Genomic DNA, 19804 nt, shown 5'->3' on the forward strand with positions numbered 1-19804 from the left:
AGCTAGAGACGCTTGCACCACCCATGGTTGCTCACTCAGTACTAACCCAGCCAGCAGCTCTAGGACATTCTTGGAATTTTTTCCAAGATGGCTGCCTCTCATTGGAGGTCCTAAGAGTCCATTTCGTACACAACCAACCTCGCACACATTTAGAATGGGTACGAAAAAATCAAAAAGTTTTCTCGGTTGGCACAGTTTCCCACCGACCAAGAATACTCGGTTGGCACAGTTAAGTGGTTAACTCTTGTGATGCTCAGGGCTAATTAGCAGTTTGTCACCCACAGGCGCATACAAAAAATCTTCCTAACCTATTCCTGACCACGAGAAAAAACAAAAAATCAATTGTACCTACTGACGACTTAATTGAGCTGACAATATAGGTGATGACATCACACCCTGCATGAACGCTTATGCACGGTGCGTCCCGGAGGCGTCGTGCGCGGTCTTCAAGCAGCCACAGTTGCCACAAATTTATTTTTGCCTCATTATTTATAGTGTCTAGGCATATTTTATCACTAATATTAGTCACTAATTGTGTTGCATATAATATTACATCATGGTCAATGTCAATAAATGTTGCATACATCAAGTATACACTTGCACTCTCAAATGTTTTCCATTATGCCAATATATTATGTAATCACAATGTTCATTTTTATATTTACACACAAGCACACACTATGTACAGGTTTTTGCACTATTATTGCACATTTAGAAGTCTTGGAGAGAGTGGTAGTCGTTGAAGCAGTCGACAGCACACAATGGAACTGCATACGCTTCACACCATGTTTGCACCAGTTTACGTTTCTGATCTCTCCTTTTTGTTGTTTTACAAACTATGCATTCAGCTGGTGGCAAATGTTTTAGTCTGCGTGCTTGAAAGGCCTCCATGTACGTGAGCCTGGGTGTAGCAGCATGTTGCAACACTGGGTTCATGATGGGTCTTTGTATGCCAGGGACATCTTTGCCAAACTTTGCTAATAACTATGTCGCAAGTGTAAAAGCAAACGCACGGAAACTAGGTTTACGTCCAGTTTTCACCAGATACATATTATAGCAGTTCAGCATGCTCATGTCAACAAGATGGAAAAAACACTTTTTTCGTCCATTTCAATGTTTTCCTCACACACTCAATAGTACCCACCATCATGTCAGATTTATCAATCAAATGCATGTTGATATTATAGCCAAGAACACAATCTGGCTTATTTACTGGTTCTTTCGTTATACGGTACACCTTACCACTGTTCAGCATTGTACCATCATGCACGGTTGTCAGGATGTTCACTTCTCTCTTGTCTTTCCACCGAACTGAGAGTATTTGATCACATTTACGTAGCTGGCACTCACCAACTTCAAGTCTACCGTCAAACACTGGCATTTCCCTTCTTCGTGGCTTTACTGTGCCAATCAGTCCAGTTCTATTTTCAATCAAGAACCTAGCTAGCAATGGACTTGTATAGTAGTTATCTACCACGACCTCACAGTATAAGATGTAGCCCTTGTTCATCCATGGTGCCATCAGTGACTTCACCACACTACCTGAGAAACCATGTTCGTCGTTACCGGGAATGTCTACATCGCTAGCTGAATACAGAATCATGCGTAACACGTATCCTGTTTCAGACACAAAGAAAAAAAAATTTCAATCCAAATCTGTTTCGTTTGGAGGGAATATAGTGCTTGAATGAAACATGTCCTTTGAAAAGCACAAGGGATTCGTCAATCACCAGCTTCTGTGCTCATCAGATTCGTCAATCACCACTTAATTCATATAGTGCCTCACTCGCCGAAGTCTATCATCCTCTGTCCAGTCCTCATTACTTGCAAAATGCAGACACTTGAGGAGTATCTGAAACCTGTCTCGAGACATATATTTCCCGAAGAAAGGTGTTGGAGTAGATCTTTGCTCCAATAATCTGTGATAGCGTGTTTGACACAGTGCTTCATCAACATACATATTGCTAAAATTACATACATTTCACCTACAGTGGTGGTTTTCCAATGCTGCAATCGTGAAAATTCTGTTATCTCTTTTCCAATGAGATGAGCCGCATAAAGGTTCGTTTGGTGTACAATAAATTCCATGAATGGCTCATCATAGAATGTTGTAAAATAATCCAATTCACACATGTCCTCTCCATTATCAGGGGAAAAGCTGTGTAATCCTAACGTCTTTATTGACAAAGGCAGGAATTCGAGGAATAAAACCGGTACCATCACTCAACACTAGTACACCTGGTGTCCTGCGAGACACAACAGGGGGCATGACCGCAAGGAAGGGATGCACGCTGTGGACCAGGAGCTGAAGCCCATCTATGCACAGTACGGCCGCTACGTGCACGTGAACATGAGGCTCTTGGTGCCTCATGTTGTTCCATGCGGTGGCGCTTGGCTGGGCGAGACGCTGCTGACGCGACAATTTCTCGCCCGGTAACACCACTGGTACTAGCAACAGGCTCGGTAACACTATGCTCTGATTCCACTTCACTAAAACCAGAAAAAAAGTCACCTTCCCCTGACTCATCACCCAAAATATCCTCAGACTCTAAATAAGCACAGGAACTGTGGTCGTAGGTGAATTGGAGTAGACGCTGGGCGAGATAGCATGGGTGAGCGTGTAGGCCTCGCCATAGGAGGCGGCTGTATCTCATTTTCACTGTCGGTGCTACTATCATCGGTCAATTGTGTGTAGTCTCTATAATTGTCAGAGTCATCAAAATCACCTTCCTCACCATCAGAAAATAATTCACTAGTTATTTACTCTTGGGTGAGTGCGTGGTGCACGCCCAGGAGGCGTTCGGCCATGCGCTTGACATGGTGGCTTCTGGTTAACTGGTGCCTCCCACGCGATGATAGCGTGAGCTGGATTTGTTTACAAAATGGCCGCTATTTACTCTAGCCCCTGGGCAGCGTATGAGGGGCCCCCTCTACCCGCTGACCGTTCAAATCTTACGCGATACTCCAAAACATCATATGATGTGGTGCGCAAGTTATTGCAAGTTACTCAACACATCATATGATGTATTGCGCAGTTTAACCCTTCACATGCTCGGGGTTTAATATCCTGTCATCCCCACAGGCGCATGTCATTTTGAAAAAAAAAAAAATATTTTTTCTTTCTAACCTGTTAATTTGTGTTCACTGATCATGGGAAAAATAATAAAAAAATCGTAAGTGGCATATATTGCCTGCTATAGGGCGGGGAAGTCTGGCAAATTATAGGCGCTGACTCGGCGTGCGTCCCAGGCGGTCTGTTGCTCGCAAGCTGTCAGGCCAGAGTTGCCACAAAGAGATAATTACCGAATTATTTCATTGTCTCTGATTGATTTTTCATACTTTTTTGCTGTAATATTATTCAATAGTGTGTAGTTTGATATATTTATATAATAAAATGAGCGAATCATTGCTGTACTCAAAAATATGGTGTGCATATTGTTGATTCAATTATGTTCATCAATCAGTGAACAAATACTTTGTCGGTTATTACATTATAAGCACAGGTTATATATAAGTATCTGCATGTTTTGTTCACTATAACGAACCACTAAGTAGCTATTATGAGTCAAAAAGTAACGAGGAGTGACCGCCGTGTACCAGCCAGCCACTCCCGCCCTCCCTCCGGTCATCTGACTCGCCCACATTCTCCTCCCACAATAATGTTTTTTCTATAATTCACTATATACAGACATTATATATAAGTATCTACATGTTTTGTAGATACTTATATATAACTGTACATCTAAGCTTGTATGGTGAGTAAAGGCACATAGATGTGGCTACTCACAGTCAGCTGATCGGCGGCCGCCCTCAAGGCCAGACGCACTAATATTTCTCCTCCAACAATACTGTGTGGTGTTATTACGCTATATACACACATTATATATAAATATCTACCTGTTTTATTCACCATACTTGTACAAATAAACTGGTATGGTGCCCAAAGACCATCGTGGTAACCAGTAAACAACACCGTCGTCTGCACGGTGGTGTCGTGCAGATGACGCCACCGCCCTCACCAAAATGGCGGCTCCAAACCTTCTCTTGCTGTTTATACCCTCTATACACACGTTATATATAAGTATCTACATTTGTGTTCACCATAGCGAACCACTAAGCTGGTATGCTGAGTGCAGTCAATAAAAGGTGGCCACACACAGTCAAAAGTCATTGCCACCACCCTCCCTCCCACAGCATTATTCTTCCTTCCATGGCGCACAGCGCTAAATATCACCACAATCCTGCTATTATCAGAACCCTGGTCAGTTTTATCACAGTCAGGGGTCTTCTGTAATAATGTCATCGCTACATAATAGCATGAACAATTATAATTTGGCATTTTTAGGCGATGCTTTGGTCACAAGCTGAACAGCAGTGCTGTTAGCTCATGCTGCATGCATCAGGCTTGGTTGCTCACTCAATACTGAGGCCAATAACAACCGGGAGTTTGGCCCACGATTTTTTTTTAAAATGGCGTCTGTTTACAAGAGCCCTGATGAAGGTGTGGTGAACCCCGTGTATCCGAAGGCTGTTTAAATCTTGCGCAGTACTCCAACACATCATATGACGTGATGCGCAGTTGACTGGAACAACGTCCAGCACGTCATATGATGTGATGCGCACTTTAACCCTTAAAGTGCGCATCACTTCATATGAAGTGTAAATCGTTTTACCAGTCAACTGCGCTTCACTTCATATGAAGTGTATGGGTACCGCGCACGATTTGAATGGCCCACGGTGTAGCTGGGGGTCCCATACGCTGCCCAGGGGCTCTAGTAAACAGCGGCCATTTTGAAAAAAAATCCAGCTCACGATTCGATGGCATGGGAGGCCTCAGTTTAGCGAGAGTCACCATGGCGAGCGCACGGTCAAACGCCTCACGGGCACGCACCACTCAGTCCCTCACCCCAGAGCAAATAGCCCACGAATTATTCTCTGAAGGTGAAGAAAGTGTGTTTGACGATTCAGACAACGATGAGGATTATACACAGTTGTCGGGTGATAGTAGCAGCAGCAGTGAAAGTGAGAATGACCGCCATGCCATGGCGAGGCCTATACGCTCTCCCATGCCTCCTCGCCTATTTTCTACCCCAATTCTACCACGACCTCACAGTTCCTGTGGATATTTTCTGTTTGAGGGTGACGAGTCAGAGGGAGGTGACTCCTTTTCTGGGTTTAGTGACTCAGATCAAAGTTTTATTGAGCCTGTGGCTGGTACCAGTGGTGTAACTGGGCGAGAAATTGTCGCGTCAGCAGCATCTCGCCCGGCCAAGCGCCACCGCATGGCACCACATGAGGGACCAAGACCCTCGTGTTCACGTGCACCCACCTCACGTGCACCCACCTCACGTGCACGTAGCCGCCGTGCTTCTCGCAGACGGTATTCAGCTCCTGGTCGCCGGTATGCATCGCTTCCTCGCCGTCTTTCCTCTGCATCTCGCAGGACGCCTGGTGTACTTGAGTGGAGTGATGGTGACGATTTTATTCCTAATATTCCTCACTTTGACGATAAAGATGTAGGGATTACAAACCTTTTCCCTAATCAAGGTGAGGACATGGCTGAGATGGAATATTTTACTGCATTCTATGATGAACCACTCATGGAATACATTGTACACCAAACGAACCTGCATGCTGCTTACCTGATTGAGAGGGAAATCACAGAATTTTCACGACTGTAGCGTTGGAAAAATACCACAGTGGCAGAAATGTATGTGTTTTTGGCACTCTGTTTGTTGATGAAGCACTGTCACAAACATGCAATAAATGACTATTGGAGCAAGGACAAGACAATACCAACACCTTTATTCGGGAAATATATGTCACGAGACAGGTTTCAGATACTCCTCAGGTGTCTACATTTTGGAAGTGTTCAGGACCGAACACCTGATGATAGACTGTGGCGAGTGAGGCACTACATGAACGATGTTATTGGAAAATTCAGAGATTTTTACAGTACCAGCACAGAAGCTGGTGGTTGATGAATCTCTCATACTTTTCAAGGGACGTGTTCCATTCAAACAGTACATTCCCTCAAAACGAAACCGATTTGGCCTGAAATTTTTTGTTCTTTGTGATTGTGAGACAGGATACGTGTTACACATGATTCTGTACTCGGCTAGTGATGTAGACATTCCCGGTAACGACGAACATGGATTCTCGGGGAGTGTAGTGAAGACCATCATGGCTCCGTGGATGAACAAGGGACACATTTTATACACAGATAATTACTATACAAGTCCCTTGCTAGCTCGGTTCTTGCTAGAAAATAGAACCGGATTGGTTGGTACAGTAAAGCCACAACGAAGGGAAATGCCTGTGTTTGACAACGACATTGCAGTTGGTGAGTGTCAGAGAAGGAAAAGTGATAACATTCTGTCAGTTCGGTGGAAAGACAAAAGAGAGGTGAACTTGTTGACAACAATTCATGATGGAACAATGGTGAACAGTGGGAAAGTGAGCCATAAAACAAACGCACCACTATATAAGCCAGACTGTGTTTTAGACTATAATATCAACATGCGGTTGATTGATAAATCAGACATGATGATTGGCACTGCAGAGTGTGTGCGGAAGACGTGTAGGTGGACGAAAAAAGTGTTCTTCCATCTTGTGGACATGAGCATGCTGAACGTTTCAACATGTACCTTGTGAGAACTGGACGTAAGCCCACTTTCCGTGACTTTGTATTTGATGCTGCAATACAGTTATTAGGAAAGTTTGCAAAAGATGTCCCAGGTATTCAGCGGCCCATCATAAACCCACTGTTGCAGCATGCTGGTACTCCACGCCTCGCTCACACTGAAGGCTTCCTAGCACACAAACTTAAGTATTTGCCACCTGGTGTGAAGCGTGCAATAGCCCAACGTGATTGCTTGGTGTGTAAAACAACGACACGTAGAGACAAGAAACGGAAGCTTGTGCAAACATGGTGTGAAACGTGTGGTATCCCATTATGTGCTGTTGACTGCTTCAATGACTACCACAGTCTAGAAATCTTCTAAGTGTGCTTCAAAGTGTGTATAGCATGTGCGAGTGTGTAAATATGTAAACATATAAGCAGATAGCGTGTGCGTGTGTGTAAATATATACAAATATAAGCAGAACATACAATATAATAGACTGTAATGACATATTATATTGCCGTAATTGAAAACATTTGTGTGCGCCTGTGTATACTCAAATATGCAACAATTATTGATACAAAATATGTTCAAACAGTATTTGAAACACAATTAGTGAAAAAAAATTAGATAAAATGCGCTTAGACATTGTAAATAAATAGCGCGAAAATATATTTGTGGCAACTCTGGCTGTTTGAGGACCGCGCGCAACATCTCCCGGGCGTGTACTGCATGAGCGAACATGCAGATTGTGACGTCATCACCGAGCTTCTCGGCTCTATTGCAACAAAAGTAAGTACAATATAATTTTTTTTTTATTTTTCCCGTGATCAGTGAACAGAACTTAACAAATTAGCAAAAAAAAAAAAAATTTTTTTTCAAAATGACATGCGCCTGTGTGGATAGCAGGATATTAGACCCCGAGCATGTTAAGGGTTAAGGATTAAGGGTTAACCCTTCAAATGCTAGGCTTCCAAATATGACAGTGCGCAGGAAATAAATTCCCTGGAAAAAATTATTTTTATTTTTGAAAGTGTCAAAAACCCTTCCCTGATTCCGGGTATGATAACAGAAAGTCAAAATTGTACTTACTTTGGCTGCTATGAGGACCGTAAGTTGGCACGTGACGTCATCATTCCCTGTGCACCCGTGGCATAAGCTCCCTGGGGCCAGTAGGGCGGGCGCCCAGGGCAGGATGCATGCTCTGTCGTGAATATATTTTTATTCATTTTTTGCGCACAGTTCCAAATACATTTTCTTTGTTTTTACATGCCTATCCTATGTATAATAAACATGTACACCATATTATGGCAGTTAGAACATCCGTACTGTCTGTAGACACTGTGTTATGTGCGTCACAAAAGTGTTCACTTATCCTGCACATATTTCCAATGTATCATGGTAATATATTTAGTCTATATATACACTATACAGTATCACACACTATATACACACACCATAAACACACTCAGTACTCTGCGAGTGTGTGATATGCAGCGAATCAACCAACGGGGCATAGTGGCACCTTGCACTCCACACACCAGGTGCTGATGCATCTTCGCTTTTGTTCTCTACGGATAGTGTTCCCTGCATACTATACATGCACGTTTACCCTTCTCCCGTGATACAGTGCCTGGCATATACTCGAGCATGCGTACTCCGAAGTTCTCGTAACCCCCTCAGTCTGTTTGGAGCTGCGTGTGGCATTGTTGCTTGCACCCCACGTGGTGCAATGGAGCCCTCCTTGCCATATTTTACAAGCAGCTGTGACACAACACCTGCACTGAATATACGTATTGACGGTTTACTGCCAGATTTTACCAGGTACATATTGAAGCAGTTGAGCACTGCAACATCAATTAGGTGGAAGAAGAACTTTTTCGTCCACTTCACAGATTGTGCACGCACCCCACTCCACCAAACATCATGTCACATTTATCGACGAGGCACATATTCATGTTATAGTCTATGACACAGTCCGGTTTATACACGGGGAAGTGCGTCTGAAAGTGGACTTTCCCACTGTCAAACATGGCACCAGTTTGAATCGTAGTCAGCATATTCACCTCGCGTCTGTCCTTCCACCGCACTGACAGTATATTGTCATACTTACGCAGCTGGCAATCACCCACTGCTATACCAATACCGAACACTGGCATTTCCTTCCGGTGGGCCTTCACCGTGCTACATACGCCAGTGTTGTGGGCAAGGAGGTATCTGGTCAACAAGGGGCTGGTGTAATATTTGTCGGTGAACAGTATGTGCCCGTTGTTCAGCAACGGTTCTATCAGGGTTTTTACGACACTGCCGAAGAACTCGTGTTCATCTTGAGCTAGTATGTTGATGTCTGTACCAGAATACAATATCATGTCCAACACCATACCAGTCTCACAGTCGCACAGCACAAAAAACTTCAGTCCAAAACGGTGCCGCTTTGATGGGATGTACTGCTTGAATGCCAGTCGCCCCTTGAACAGTATTAGCAATTCGTCGATAACCACATTCTGTCCAGGTACAAAATAATCCCTGAACGTCCCTGTCATGTCACTGAACACCTTCTGTACCTTCCACAGTCTGTCGTTCCTGTCCACATTTGCATTATTCTCGAACTGCAGGTACCTGAGAATCAAGATTAACCTATCACGCGACATATACTGGTTGAACATGGGCGATGGAACTAGGCTGTCTTTGCTCCAATAATCCTGGACGACAGCTTTCTCGGAGTGCTTCATCATAATGCTTAGTGCCAGAAACACGTACATTTCATCAACTGTCGTGTCCTATCGCGTGAGACATGAGTCAGGTAAAATGCTGGCATCTATGAAGCTGTGAGCGAACCTGTTTGTCTCTTGTCACAAGATGCGTCATGAATTCATTGTCGAAATATGCCTGGAAATATTCCATTTCTGCCATATCATCACCGGTATATGGGAATAATGGTGCAACACCAAAATCGATAGCATCAAACATTGGTATGTGAGGGACATATGTGGCACAATCCTCCCACACAAGTACACCCGGGGGTTTGGTGTTGGCTCCAACACCACGGCCAACACCACCACAAGCACCAAACACTCAGCTACGTCGTCTGCTGCTGGAGCTCCGTGAGGGTATGCTAGGCGATGAGGCAGATTTACATACCGTAGGCCTACCACAAATACCTGATGTTAAGGGGCCACCGTCGTCATTGTCCCGTTGCTGTGAGACACGCTGCCGCCTGCCGTGACGTGTTGCTGAAGCAGCAAAACCCCGCCTGGTAACACCCTCACTGCTCGTACTTGGGTCGTCTGCACTACTCGTATTGGGGCCTATGTCACTGAAGCCCGAGAACGATTCATTGTATGTACTGTCACTAAATATACTTGTGTCTGGGAACATACATATGGTGGTGGTGATGATAACGGTGTTGACCCCAGGGCGGCGAGGCAGGCCGGGCAAGGCACGTGTACCATACACGCTCACCACATCGTCTACCTCAGTCTCTCCCTCACTCGTATCAGACCTTTGTGTAAGGCCTTTCTCTGGATCATAGTTTAGGTATTCAACCATAGCACCGTCATCATACAAAATGTCGCGTATCTTCTTCTCGGAGAGTCATTTTCCATGACCGCGGGTCACCGTGGAGCGGGAGCTCGTAGACGATGTGTCATACATGGTTGCTGCTTTGAAACTGAGGCTTCCCACGGTCGCGGGGCATGCTGGTAATTTTTTTCAAGATGGCGGATGATCACTTCGGCCCCAAGGCATCCATTTCATACCCGGGTCACCGTGCGCCAGTTTTGAATAGAACGTGAAAAATACAAATACCTGGGGGCGCGTTGCACAAACCAGATGTGCGGGCCTGCAGGTGCGTTGCACAGTTTAGGGGTTAATGCAGAGCAGTGCAGTGGTTAAGAGTTAAATAAGTTTAATATAAATTATAAATCTTATTTGTTTTCTATTTGCAGGTGCTGCAGTCTCTGTTTGGTGGAACGACAGTGGAGATCTGGGAGGTGATGCTAAAGAACAGCTTTAATCTTCTTACCACAGTACAGGAGCTTCAGGTCCTCTTCCTAGGAGCTGAGCACACACTGTGCACTGATGATATGCAAAATTTTACCTCAGAATGGAAGGTAAGTCTCTACCTTAGGATTAAGTAATGTTTGTGTACCTCTGAATAAGGACTAGAGCTAGACTATACTGTTGTGTTATTATAGTGTACATGCTACGTGTACTCTATAGTTGATCTAGCTTAACACTTTCGCGCTCACGGCGTTCAAAAAAAAATCATACCCTATGCGCTTTCGGCGGTTCGCGCGCCTTCACGGTAAGACCGAAAAAGTGTACACTCTTTTGACTGTCCTGACAATAATTGAAGGCGCACGTATTTAAATTTGGTATCACTGTGTTCGCAATAAAATTGTCTATAAGAACATACCTATAAAATGCCGCCAAAGCATAAGGACTATCAACACCAAATAAAAAACTATTCAGATCACTCGCCGAGAGCGCCAAACAGCAACAAAATGTTTCCACTCTCTTAATGGTTGCGAAGCCTACAGTTGTCTTACATCGCTAATTGTGGTATCATTGGAATCGCAATAAAATTCTCTACACGGACATATGCATATAAATATAGATTCAATGTCGTAGCCCACCCAAAACAGTGTGGGAAGTGGCCGAAGTGTTACCCGCAGGCGGCATATCGGCGAAACTCGCTTTGAAAAGTGTATATTCAATTCACTGTCCTGACATTATTTGTCGATGTATGTATTTCATTTTTGTACCAATGTGCTCGCAATAGAATGTTCTATAAGAACATAGGTATTAAAGGTCACATAAGGATGCGTTCGACCGGCAACATATATAAAAACTACGTCGATTATACTCGTCGTGTCAATAATACAATTGTTTTACCACGATGATTCACTGCCACGCCGTTCTCTTTAATAAGCTGTTCGGCTATTAGAGAAAACGTAAATTTCATGGCAAACATTTGTAAACTATTCCCAAGTTGATCAGATAATAAATGGATTTTATACAAATATTTTTTCTCGTGACTCCCGAGAGGGGCACGGGTGCGGTGTGATTAATAATATTGGTGACAACGACGGTCTGCTGGAATGCGCCAAAGTGTTAACACTTTCCCCCCCTCAGCGCACGCTCCCTAGCATACCTCTAGGTGTGCCAAGCATTTCCTGGGAGCTCGCGGCCCAACCCAAATATATAAACCCTTTTCAGTTTTCTCACCTCACTATTCGTGTTATGGCGTTCATTCTTGTTCGCCATAGAATTCCATACAGGGATATATACATAAGTCCAAAAGCCTTGCACCAAACTCACAAATTCCAGCGCCAACCCGCAGCAAAGTTGAAAGTCAGCCAAGCGTTAGCGGTGAGCGAGCACACATTTGCACACCCACTACACCTGCACACAAATGTGTTTAATGTTTTTAGTTTGATAATGCTAATTTTCGTGTTACATCATTCATTTTGGTATCTTTTTGTTCGCAATAAAATTCCCTACAGAAATATATACTATATATAAATATCCAAAAGCTCAACGTACCACCTCCACCAAACTTGCAAATCGGACGAGGGTTACCTATGAACGTGCAACTCCACCAAAATGTGTCTGCTCTTTTCGGAATTATCACCTCAATTCTCGTGCTATGTCATTCATTTTGGTATTAATTTGTTCACATCAGAATTCCCTACAGGGGTATAGGCATATAAGTTCCAAAATACCAGTCCCACACCCCCCGCAGCAAAGTTGAAAGTCAGCCAAGCATTAGCCATGAGTGAGCATGCATTTGCACACCCACTACACCTGCACATGAATGTGTATAATCTTTTAGTTTGATAACGTCAATTTTTGTGTTACGAAATAAAAAGTATAAAAGTCATAGAAGTATTGAAACAAGGTACATATCACATTTTACCTGTTTGCCAGTACATTCTCATAACTGGCAACTTCATAATGCCCATCAACATTGTTGGTGCACCTGCAATGCCCATCAACATTGTTGGTGCACCTGCAATGCCCATCAACATTGTTGGTGCACCTGCAATGCCCATCAACATTGAGGCCTACGAGGCCTACCGATGCCTTGATGCCACATGGCCCCCTAACAGTAAACGGGAAAACATTGGCACAAAGTTTAAAACACGTCCCAATATGATCGGATAAAAAAATTTAATTTTAACAAATATATTAAATTTGCATTTCATATACATCCCTCCCGCACATCCACAGAGTTAACCCTTAAACTGCGCAACGCGCCTGCAGGCTCACGTCTGATTTGCGCAACGCGCCTCTGGGTATTTGTATTTTTCACATTCCATTCAAAACTCCCGCGGCTACATGGGGTTCACATCAGCATCCTCAGGGCTCTTGTAAACAGACGCCATCTTTAAAAAAAATTGTGGTCTACATTCCCGGGTGTGGGAGCCTCACTAGTGTGTGAGCAACCAAGGCTGGCGCTCGCAGCATGAGCGCACAGCACTGCTGTTCAACATGTGACCACAGCATCGCCTAATAATGTCAAAATATAAATATAACTTGTATTATTTAGCTATGATAGTGTTATATTAGAGCCTGAGTGTGATAATGACTGGGTACAATGTTCAAATATCAGTGATTCACTGCTGTTCACGATGTTCACAGCACCACAGCATTATTTCGTTCATCTAGGAATCTTCTAATGATTTCTTAGGTTCCTTTTCAAAATAAACGTGTGGTCAATTATTCATTTACAGGAATTAGTGACCAGGATTGTGATAATAGCAGGATTGTGGTTATAATTAGCGTTGTGCGTAGTATTGTGGAAAGAGGAATTTTGATGAGGGAGGGAGGGCGAGAATTGAGGTAGCCTCATTGTGTGTGTGTGTGTGGCTGCCACTTTTGTTTTGCTCACCATACTAGCTTAGTGGTTCGCTATGGGCAACACATATGTACATGGATATATATAGTGTGTGTAGTGTAAGAACAGCAACAGGAGAATGTTGAGAGGAGCTATTTTGGTGAGGGAGGTGACGTAATCGTAGCGTCGTCTGCTGTGTGATTTTTCATGCAGTGTATGGTGGCCACTGTACTGTTTGGACACAATACTGGCTTACTTGCATAGTTCTGGTAAATAAAACATGTAGATAGGTATATAGAACATGTGTAATAAGAACTATAGCAATATGGTGGGAGGAGCAATGTTGGCGAGTAAGATGTTGGAGTGAGGGAGACTGGCTGGGTGTGGCTGCTCTCACTCGAGGTGTTCTGAATGTGTTCATGGTCAAATGCTCCTATTGGCCCATACGAGGCAGCTCCTATTAGCCCATATGCGGCAGCTCCTATTAGCCCATATGCGGCAGCTGCTATTGGCCCATACGAGGCAGCTGCTATTGGCCCATACGAGGCAGCTGCTATTGGCCCATACGAGGCAGCTGCTATTGGCCCATACGAGGCAGCTGCTATTGGCCCATACGGGGCAGCTGCTATTGGCCCATACGAGGCAGCTGATATTGGCCCATACGAGGCAGCTGCTATTGGCCCATACGAAGCAGCTGCTACGCGATGTTCTGAATGTGTTGATGGTAAATGTATATAGTGTGTGACAGTGTATAGTGAGTACATATGTTGTAAATATACGTAAATGAACATGAAACATTGGTGTGAATAACTGTATGATGGGAGGGGCAATGTTGGCGAATACAATGTTGGAGAAGTGAGGGAGGGCTGGCTGGGTGTGGCAGCTCTCACTCGCGGTGTTCTGAACGTGTTGATGGTGAATGTATATAGTGTGTGACAGTGTATAGTGTGTAAATAGATTGTATATATACACAAATTAGCATGATACATATTAAATATGTGCTGCATATGTGTACACAAGTTTCATGCACGTAACACAGTGTCTACGGACAGTACGGATGTTGTACTGCGATATTATAGTGTATGTGTTCATTATACATTGGATTGGCACATAAAAACAATAAAAATGTATTTGGAAAGGTGCGCAAAAAATGAACGAAAATATATTCGCGGCATCTCGCGCACCCCGCCCCGAGCGCCCCACCACCCCCGAGAGCTTATGGCACGGGCGCACGGGGAATGATGACGTCACGCCCCAACTTCCGGACCCCATAGCAGCCAAAGTAAGTACAATTTTGACTTTTTTTTTGCATACCTATACTGAGGGAAGGGTTTTTGACACTTTAAAAAGAAAAAATAATTTTTTCCAGAGAATTTATTTCCTGTGCACTGCGGGGGTGTCACATTTGGAGGCAACGCAGTTAAGGGGTTAATTATGGATGTCATATATGTCCGTCCCGAACAAAAGTGTTAATCCTTCAACTGCTCATCCCATTATATGATAGGGTAGGTAAAAACGATCAGACCGCACATCCCGTCATATGATGAAGTAGCTAAAATAGATCAAACTGCACATCCCATTATATGAAGTTTTAGGGTATAGCGTAAGGTTTTAACACTCCTGCGGGTACAAGGGGCTCACATTTGCTTCTTCAGACCTGCAGTAAACAGACACCATTTTGAAAGAAAAACAAATCATAGACATTGTTACTGGGTGTGAAGGCCTCAGTACTGAGTAAGTAACCAAGCACTGCTGTTCAGTTTGTGACCACAGCATTGCTTAAAAATAATTAAAAATAAGTAACTGCTATTATTTTGTGATGATAATATAGAAGATGCTGACTATAATAAAGACTATGTACAATGTTGAGATATGAGTTAACACAATGCTGTTTATGATGTTCACAGCTGATGCAGGTTAGCCACTGCACTCTGCCATTGTTTGGTGCATCTATGCATCACAAAACTACTTCATGCTTTTTTAGAAAATAAACTTTTGCAAAAATTATTTATATTCAGGATTTTGTGACCAGGATGTTGATAATAGTAACATTGTGCCTATAGTTAGTGATACATGAGTTATATTGGAGGCATTTTGATGAGTCAGGTAGCATTAGCGTTGTCAGCTGGAAGACAGAAGAAAAAGAGGTGATATGATCACTACGTACAAAATAGTAACAGGAATTGATAAAATCGATAGGGAAGATTTCCTGAGACCTGGAACTTCAAGAACAAGAGGTCATAGATTTAAACTAGCTAAACAAAGATGTTGAAGAAATATAAGAAAATTCACTTTCGCAAACAGAGTGGTAGACGGTTGGAACAAGTTAGGTGAGAAGGTGGTGGAGGCCAAGACCATCAGTAGTTTCAAAGCATTATATGACAAAGAGTGCTGAGAAGACGGGACACCACGAGCGTAGCTCTCATCCTGTAACTACACATAGGTAATTACACACACACACACACACACACACACACACACTCAAAAAAAGGTGACACCCCTAGGGTCAACACTTACATCAGAGGAGCTCCAGCATATTTCAACAATCCTAAGTATTGTAGTACAGGTTGATGATAGTGAGTGGTGTCCCAGAGAACATAAAGGTATAGTGCTTTTGAAAAATAGGTGAGATAACAGGAATGTGCTAAGGGAAGTGAAAAATCGGATGAGAAAAAGTTGCCCTAGTGTTTCCAGTGCAGAGAAGAACATTCAAGATGGCCGCCGGCAAGAGGAAAAAAACAAAACAGAGCTTGATTTTGCGGGATTCAATGAAGAAAGCATTGATATTAGCAGTCTACACAACAAGTTGGTAAACTTAGATACTATAGTGAACACTCATGTAGAAATAATTAGTAAATTGAAAGAAAGTAATGACCATTTGAATAGCAAAGCTGTATGTCTTGAGGGTTTAGTGAAAGACTTGGGGAAGGATAAGAATTAGTTGCAAACAAATTGCAAAGCCATGGAAGAAGAAAATTAACTCTTAAAAATAGCTTTGGAAGAAGTTAAAGTAAATTTAAACATAAATGACTACAATAGGTTAGGTAAGGAAATTCAACAAGAGAAACAGCTTTTGTCAGCACAGATGGAGGAAGTTACACAGGGAATAGAACAGTGCAAGAAAGATATGCAACTCACCTATGCACAAGTGGCTAAGGAGAAGGAAAAAATTGAAGAAGCAGTGAAGGAAGCCAAACACTGCAGCAACCAAGACAAAACAAACATTAGGCTGGAAGTGAGAAAGGAATTGGCATCTAACCCGAAGTTGGTGCAAAACTCAGTTGATCGGAGTAAGTCCCTGATAATTTTTGGTTGCAAAGAAAAAGAGATAACATCTAGGTCAGGCAGAGCTGTAGAAGAAGCGAAAGTAGTAGATAAAATTGTTGGCCTCGTAGGTCTTACTACCATAGAGAATGTGTGCGACTACAGGATAAGAGGCAGATACGTAAAAGGGAAAGTTCAACCTTTGAGGATCACCCTAAACGGTGCCAAACAGATGGAAGAAGTAGTAAGGAATGCTAGAAAATTACAGTGATGAGGATAGGAAAGTGTGGTCGTTAAGACGAGATCTTTCAAAAGAAGACAGAGAGAAGCTGAAACTGAACCTCGCCGAGGCAAAACGTTTTAATGAGAGCAGGAATGAAGAAGAAATCAATTCTTTTTTCTACAAAGTGTTAGGGGTAGGCAGACCAGTAAAGCGGTACATAAAGGCAAACCAACAAAATCATTAGAAAGAGGGGGAGTGAAGAATAAGGAGAGGGGGAACAAGTTCCTGAAGATTGCATACACCAACATAGATGGAGTGAGATTGAAGATACTGGAGTTAAGTGATGTAATACAGCTGCAGACACCAGACATTGTTGCACTCACGGAGACAAAACTTGAAGATGTTAATTTAAATGAGGTCATATTCCCAAGGGGCTACTCAATTTGGAGACGGGACAGAAAAATTAGGAAAGGCGGTGGTGTTGCTGTGCTGGTGAAAGAACACCTAAAGGTGAAGGAAATAATGACTGCCAATCCACAAGAAGTTGGCATAATAGCACTAGAGATCAGACATGGAGATGACAAACTAAGGATCATAAATGCATATAGTCCACCGCCAAGCAGCACATGGTCAAAGGAGGAGCTAGATAGCAAACAAGAAGGTCTTATAACAATAATGAGAGAAATTATAGCGAGAGCGGATAATGATAGATCACGACTGTTGATAGTCGGTGACTTCAACTTGAAATCCATAGACTGGGAAGCATATGAAGCTAAAACAGAAGATTTTTGGACTTGTAGATTTGTAAACCTCATCCTGGAAACATTCTTCTATCAACATGTTAAGCAAGCTACGAGGATGAGGGAAGGGGACGTTCCCTCCATGATAGATTTGATATTTACCAGGAAGGAGGAAGAGATATTTGACATTCAGTACTTTCCTCCCTTGGGTAAAAGTGACCATGTCTTTTTGGGAATAAAGTATGCAATGCGTTATAATCTGGAAGAAAATAAGGAGGTTGCAGCAGTTGAAAAACCTGACTTCAGGAGAGGACATTATGGCGACCTTAGAAATTTTTTTAGTGAGTATAATTGGACAGACCTGTTGCTAGGCAAGGAAGTGAATGAGATGTATGTCAAGTTTTGTGAAATATATGATAAAGGCACAAAAAATTTATACCAAAACAGAGATGCAAACTAGGAAACATGATTGGTTCAGTAGAAATTGCGAGAGGGCCAGAGACCAAAAGACACAAATATGGAATCAATACAGGAAGAGGCCAAACCCCCAAACATACCAACGATTCAAAGATGCGAGAAACAACTACACGGCAGTGAGGAGAGAGGCAGAAAGAAATTTTGAAAAAGGGATTGCAGACAAATGTAAAACAAAACTAGGTCTATTCTATAAATTCATAAACAACAAATTACAGGTAAAGGATAATATTCAGAGGTTGAAAATGGGAGATAGATTCACGGAAAATGAAAAGGAAATGTGTGAAACACTAAACGAAAAGTTCCTAAGTGTGTACAAAATGAAATTTTTAGGGAACCAGACACAATTAGAATTCCAGAGAACAACATAGAGCACATAGAGGTGTCTAGAGACGAAGTGGAAAAAATGCTCAAGGAGCTAAGTAAGAACAAAGCAGTTGGTCCAGATGGAGTTTCACCATGGATTCTGAGAGAATGTGCACCTACACTCAGCATTCCACTTCAAATGATTTTTCAGGCATCCCTGTGTACAGGAGTTGTAGCTGATGTATGGAAAAAGGCTAACATAGTTCTTATCTACAAAAGTGGAAGCAGGGAAGACCCCCTTAATTTTAGACCTTAATTTAGAAGCTGAAACTGAACCTCGCCGAGGCAAAACGTTTAAATGAGAGCAGGAATGAAGAAGAAATCAATTCTTTTTTCTACAAAGTGATAGGGGTAGGCAAACCAGTAAAGGGGTACATAAAGGCAAACCAACAAAAGGATTAGGGAGAGGGGGAGTGAAGAATAAGGAGAGGGGGAACAAGTTCCTGAAAATTGCATACACCAACATAGATGGAGTTAGATCAAAGATACTGGAGTTAAGTGATGTAATACAGCTGCAGACACCAGACATTGTGGCACTCACAGAGACAAAACTTGAAGATGATATTTTAAATGGGGGTCATATTCCCAGGAGGCTACTTGGTCTGGAGAAGGAACAGAAAAATTAGAAAAGGCGGTGGCGTTGCTGTGCTGGTGAAAGAACACCTAACGGTAAACAAAATAATAATTGCCAATCCACGAGAAGTTGACATAATAGCACTAGAGATATGCAATCAGGATGATAAACTAATGATCATAAATGCATATAGTCCACCGCCAAACAACACATGGACAAAGGAGGAGCTAGATAATAAACGAGAGGGTCTTATAACAATAATGAGAGAAATTATAGCGAGAGCGGATAATGATAATTCACGACTGTTGATAGTTGGTGACTTCAACTTAAAATCCATAGACTGGGAATCATATGAAGCTAGAACGGAGGATTTTTGAACTTGTTGATTTGTAAACCTCATCCTGGAAATATTCATGTTTCAACATGTTAACCCTTTAACTGCGCGGCCTATAAATATGACACCCCCCCCCCCCAGTGAGCAGGAAATAAATTATCTTGAAAAAATTCTTTAGTTTTTTAAAGTGTCAAAAACCCTTTTCTCAGTATGGGTATGTCAAAAAAAATTTGAACGTGCACTTACTTTGGGTGCTATGGGGTCCGTAAGTTAGCGCGTGACGTCATCATTCCCCGTTCGTCCGTGACGTACGCTTCCGGGGGCCAGTAGGGCGCCCTGGGCGAGGCGCGCCAGTTGCCGCGAAT

The 19804-nt window shown here is 42.8% G+C and overlaps 1 protein-coding gene across 1 annotated transcript in view; it reads left to right on the top strand.

The window, feature by feature from the left end:
• The window catches only part of LOC123761585 (uncharacterized), a 418399-nt gene that overhangs the window by 310005 nt on the left and 88590 nt on the right, over positions 1 to 19804 (top strand). Inside the window, exon 5 of the mRNA XM_069330775.1 lies at positions 10571 to 10735. Coding sequence (XP_069186876.1) covers positions 10571 to 10735 — 165 coding nt within the window. The remainder of the gene's footprint in view (positions 1 to 10570; positions 10736 to 19804) is intronic.

The sequence above is a fragment of the Procambarus clarkii genome, chromosome 24 (genome assembly GCF_040958095.1).
Source record: "Procambarus clarkii isolate CNS0578487 chromosome 24, FALCON_Pclarkii_2.0, whole genome shotgun sequence".
NCBI classification, from domain to species: Eukaryota; Metazoa; Arthropoda; class Malacostraca; order Decapoda; family Cambaridae; genus Procambarus; species Procambarus clarkii.